The 6,000-nt window shown below is 42.9% G+C and overlaps 1 protein-coding gene across 1 annotated transcript in view; it reads left to right on the top strand.

Annotated features, from left to right (window-relative positions):
- LOC142463957 (uncharacterized) overlaps positions 1 to 6,000 on the top strand; it is a 29,154-nt gene continuing 23,154 nt past the window's right edge. Inside the window, exon 1 of the mRNA XM_075566874.1 lies at positions 1 to 347. Within this exon, the coding sequence (XP_075422989.1) occupies positions 29 to 347 (319 nt within the window). The 5' untranslated portion in view covers positions 1 to 28. The remainder of the gene's footprint in view (positions 348 to 6,000) is intronic.

Below are 6,000 nucleotides of genomic sequence, written 5' to 3'. Positions count from 1 at the left end.
AGATGACCAAGTCCAAGTTTCCGATCATATGATAAAAGCCACACTGGGAGACAATGTGATTTTGCCGTGTAACATCACACCTCTGATCAGTGGCCACGAGCTGGAGCTGGAATGGATAAAAGTGGAGAATAGCGCCATGCTTTATTTTATAGAAGGAGGAAATGAGCTTGCAGAGTCCCAGAACTCCAAATATACAGGACGGGTGGAACTGCTCAACAAGGAACTTACAGATGGAGAGGCCTCCCTGCAACTGAATTATGTGGAGTTCATAGACAGCGGCTTCTATCGCTGCTCTGCCCATTCTGGCAGCATCTCTGCAGTAAAGCTGGTGCAACTTAACATCGATTGTAAGTACCATGGCCCAGAGGGGACATCCATAGTTCATAACTATTGTAACCTCTGCAGTAGGATACCCTCATAATGCAAGCTTTTATTTTGGATTTACTTCCCGAAAAACTTGTATCAGTTACATCTCAGTGATAGGTACTGTGATGCTTCAAAATCAAGTGTGACTAATCAATTGTATTATCAAATCCAATGAGCGTCAGATGCTTGTGTAGTGTCCATATTAGATGAGACCATGAACAGTTGATAATAAATGGGACTTTGTGTCTAGTGGTATCCACGTGATAACCACAAATAATGGCACACCAGTAAACCCAAATATTAATGCATATAAGCAGCAGTAATGGAATATCACAAGAATAATTTTATGGCACTAAGGCACCTGTCAAGGCATCCACGGCATGCATCAGATACACTATCAGTTACATCTGAAATCTTTTATACCCAGAGCCCCCCAACCTGTTGACTTCCTTTACCTTCAGCATCCCACACGCTCCTTCATACCCATTTTCAAGTCCAATGTAAAAAAAAATATACACATTTTCAGTTATTCATTTTGATAGCTTGGATCAATGTGTTTGCTATTTTATTGTTTTCGACCTATGGTTCAGCGCTACGGAATATGTTGGCGTGTTATAAATTATAATAATAATGACTATTGCTCCAAACATCTACATATAAACTTACACACATTATATTTCATATATATATATGTAGCAGGGTACCCTCCATTGCCTACTCCCTGGCAGTGGTCCCGTTGCAGGGCTGAGGTGGGGATGTATATAACCGCCGCCATACAACCATAGGACCAGGTCCGGAGTGCGAAGTCAGAATTGTGTAGCCAGGTCACGGTAGGAGAGTTCTGGTATGTCTTGGTACTTGCCGTGGTCCGGGGTTGGAGAGAGAAAAGTAGTTGATATCTGTAAGCCGTGGTCGAGGAGAGAGCGGACGTTCAATGACAAGCCGAAGTCCAGGGGTACAGAAGAGATAGGTCCTGATACGAGCAGGGATCACAACAGTGGTCAGGCAAGGCACAAGAAACAGGCAAGACACAAGCAGCGCGCGCACAGCACTTAAACCTTAGTTTATGCTCAGCAATGTGCACAGGAACCAGGAAGGTTAATAAAGGAGGTGTTAACCAATCAGGAGGCTGCAGATAGTGACATGAAACAAAGGCTGTGAGCCGATAGGAGGGGTATAGATTGGCTGCAGGGAGACAGCTGATACCTTTCTTAGTATTAGCTGCCGCGCGGTGTGCACACGCAGGTGGAGCGTGGCGCGGGACGAGCACATTGCCAGTGAACGCAGGTGCCTTGGCCCTGCGCCGGGGGTGCGCCTCCGCGCCTGTATTCCGTGGCTCACTCGCAGACAATTGATTTAAAGAAAGTGGCTCAAATCCCAGTCAATTTTCATACCCAATGGTATCCTTGTTCTTAATGTGAGGATCCAATATGCTTCACGCTTATCTAACATTTTTAATCTGTTACCACCCCTGAATGGTATAGGGATGTATTCTATACCTTGAAATTTAAAATGATCAACATTGCCCCTCGGGCAGTTTGAGATATGTTTTGATACAGGGTGATTCTGATCTTTTTTAATGATCAGTCGCAAGTGTTCCATCACCCTAATTTTTAGACATCTGGTGGTTCTGCCTACGTACTGTTGGCCACAGGCACATGTTAATAGGTAAATAGTAAAGGTGGTATTACAATTAATAAATGTTTGAACATTATATGTCATTCTTGTGACTGAAGAAGTGAACGGGCATTCTTGACACATTTTTTTTTACAGATTTAACAATTATTACATGCAAATGACCCTTTAGGGAGTAAAGATTTAATGTCATTCTGAAGTCTAAAAAGACTCGGAGATAATGAATTAGCCAAGGTTTTGGCTCGCTTGAAAATTACATTTGGACCTAGGGATACATACGACTTTAGTACAGGGTCAAGGGATAAAATATTCCAATGTTTTTTGAGAATCAATTTTATGGATTCTGCTTGTTTGCTATAAGAGGTGATAAAGGAAGGACTATCATTGGATCTAGTAGTCCGCCTAAAAAGGGAATCCCTATCCATAGATGATACTTCTTCAAGGGATTTATCTAAATCTCATTTATTGTATCCTCTATTAAGAAAACGTTTATACAGATCCCTTGATTGTGTCTCAAAATCTGCATCATTGGAGCAAATGCGCCGTGCCCGCATGAATTCTCCCTTTGGTATCCCCCTGAAAAGGGCTTTTGGGTGACAGCTGCTAGCCCTTAAGAACGTATTACGCGAATTCAATTTCCGATAAAGAGTAGTTTGTATATTGAGTGCATTGTCAATATACAAGTACACATCTAAGTAGTGTATGTGATGTAAATTATAAGAATAAGTGAAGGATAAATTATAATCATTGTGGTTAAGTGAGGTGATAAAATCTAATAGAGTAGTGACATCCCCTTCCCAAATCAGTAAGAGGTCATCAATATAATGTTTATAAAATAAAATGTGCTCTCTATACTGTACATGTTCCTATCTCCAAACACGTGGAACGACTCCCACCATCCCATGAAGAGATTGGCATAGGACGGGGCAAAACTTGACCCCATTGCCGTTCCACGCGTTTGGAGACAATGAACCCCATCAAACAAAAATAAATTGTGTGTGAGAAGAAAGTGAATTGAATCTAAAATAAAAGTGATTTGTGCTGGTGATAGGTCAGAAAGATTAAGGAAATAACTAGCAGCTGTCAAGCCCTGCTCATGAGAGATGATAGTATAAAGGGATGTGACATCAAGTGTTACCCATATAAGGTTACGTTTTCACTTGAAATGCTCAATATTTTAGAGCAAATCTCTACTATCCCTAATGTAGGAGGGCAATTGCTGCACAATGGGCTGAAGAAAAAAAATCTACATACCGTGAGACACCATCTCCCAAAGACACAATACTAGAGACAATAGGCCTCCCTGGAGGGGAGACCAATGTCTTATGAATCTTCGGGAGATGGTGAAACACGGCTGTTTGATTATATAGAAAATTTGTGTTATTGTCATTAAGAACCCCTATAACCAAACCAAAGTCAAATAGGTCTCAATTCTTTTTTTAAATTTAAGGGTGGGGTCAGACGGCAGTACAGCATAGGAGCAAGTGTCAGTAAGTTGGCGCATGGCTTCCTTAAAGTAGTCGTCCCTATGCTGCACTACTACTGCCCCACCCTTGTCTGCATTTTTTATGATTAGCAATTTGTTGTTCTTAAGATCCTGAAGGGCCAACATTTCATCTGTAGTCAAGTTCCCCACATTTGAGGTTCTATGGGGAGCATCAAAGGAAAATCCCTTCTCCAGAAACCTTAGATCTCTCTTTACCAAACTCTCAAAGACAGAGAGAAATTTACCTTTCATAAATGTGGGGGGAAAAAGAGATTTCATTTTAAGGTTGGTATTACTTCTACCTAAAAAAGTGTCTGGATCAAAGTCTGACTCACGATAACCTTCTAGTTCTTCCATATCATGTAGAACACACTCTTCTCTAAATGTAAGTTTCTCCAGAGGCTGATTAAAGTGAGTATCTGACAGCAGGTCACCTGTGAGGGAAGAACCAAATTAGTGGGGAGTGAGTATAACATAGTATCTTTTTTATCACGAAAGAATTTTTTTAAAGTACACTTTCTCACAAACTTTTGTAAGTCAATAACTGTCTCAAAAAAATAGAAATGAATGTCTGGAACAAATCCCAAGCCTTTGTTCAAGAGCGATAATTCTTCTTTAGAAAGTTCTACATTAGAAATGTTAACCACTTCACATTCCCCTTCTAAAAGTTCTTCTTTCTTTTGTTTGGAACTCGCTTGTATTGATCTCTTGGTTTTTTTGCCCCTTCTTGTCCATTTGAGTTTTTTGGAATCACTTGTTGTCCAGAACACTCAGGAGGATTTCCTAAATAGGGTCTATTTTCTGACGCTCTTTCTTTCTGTTTTTCTTATCCCAATAAGTACTCTGTTCCATAGGGGCATCTGTTTCAGATTGGGAATTGTCCTCCTCATGGGAAGTGAAAAATGACAGTGCGTCCTAGATTTTCTGCGTCTGAAGCATCTGAGTCCGCACTTTGTGTTGTGAAATTTTTCTTGTTTTTAAGAACGGACTTTTAGGAAAAAATGCACACCACGTGACCCGCCCGGCCAATGAGGATGTACATTACGTCAGCGCAACGTCTGTTGCAGACGCGCGCCGATGACGTCACCCTCGGCGGTATGGCGGATCAACCAGGTGTGTCTAAAAATGCAGATAACATTGTGCCTTGTACACCTTGATAAAGTGCTCCTTTCACGAAACGTGTAGGTGCGTTTGTGAAGCCCCTGTTTTTGGCATTAGCTTGCTAATAAATTGATCTGCTTATTTTGGAGTTGGCCTGGGATTTTTTCTTATTCTCTTTATCCTGCTCTGGATGTCGTTGGACTGTGCTCCGCTTACCTACATGACAGTGGATTTCTCACCCGTGGATGCACGTTGAGGATACAGTGGATGTCCTTTCAAGGTACACAGGTAATGGGCCACATTGCCTTATTATGTACCCCTTTTTATACTGGATATTTTCTTTCACATTATACTGTCTGGGTTATAATTGTGCACCATCAATTGCGGTAGTCAAGTGGACATCGCTAGGTGCATACAGTACCCATCTAAGTAATTTACAAATATTCATTCAGGACGTCGCATGAGTATCTGGACATTTATTTCTATATCTGTTATACAAACCATACCGGACTATCTGAGCACTACATTCTACTGTTCCATTATGCTTTCTGTAAACCTAACAGGTTAGCACCGTAACACTTAGCCTATGCAGGAAACGTTCATAAAAAAAAAAAATCGCCAGGACATTTATATCGCCCTTTTTTGGAGCGTTGCTTTCACGGTATTCAGAAAACCTCGATTACCTGTCATAGCAACATTCCTAAAACGAGTGAGTTGCCGCCAGCAATACTATCGATCCTCTGAAAAGGCCTAACCTGGCGACTCATTTCTGCTGCAGATAGAGCCGCCTCTCCCAGTGAAAATCTCAGCCGAAATGTTTGTTTTTTAATATAAATTTTATGACTAGTGTAGATGTGCAGGGGGTCCACGGAGCAGAACCGCGTTGATTTCAGGTCCAGGGACCCCTGCTTCCTGAGATACAGGCACCGTTTACATGCATAGGCGGCACCCCATAACGGGGCCTGTATCTCGGGAAGCAGGGGGTCCCCGGACCTGAAACCAACGCGGTTCTGCTCCGGAGAACCCCTGCTCATCAACACTAGGAATAAAATGTATATTAAAAAATATTTATTAAGCACCAATACACAACCCACCCTCCGTACCCCCCCATACTGTAAAACCATGATTTAACATACAGGATTAATACCCCAGGCCGACGGGGTGTACCCGGTGGGCCCGATGGGTGTCCGCAGGCCCCACGAGTGTCTGGGAGCCTTCGGGTGGTCCCCGCTAAGCGGCGTGGGCCTCCAGGTGGTACCAGCGGGTCACCGTGTGTCTGGGTGACCCCGGGTCATCCCCACAGGAGTTAGGGGGCCCTCGGGTGGTTTCCACAGGTGTCTGGGGGCCCTTGGGTGGTTCCCACAAGTGTCTGGGGGCCCTCGGGTTGTTTCCATGGGCATCTGGGGGCCCTC

The sequence above is a fragment of the Ascaphus truei genome, chromosome 12, assembly GCF_040206685.1.
Source record: "Ascaphus truei isolate aAscTru1 chromosome 12, aAscTru1.hap1, whole genome shotgun sequence".
Taxonomy (NCBI): Eukaryota; Metazoa; Chordata; class Amphibia; order Anura; family Ascaphidae; genus Ascaphus; species Ascaphus truei.
The sequence above is the reverse complement of the archived record's forward strand: the minus strand, read 5'-3'. Positions and strand labels throughout refer to the sequence as shown.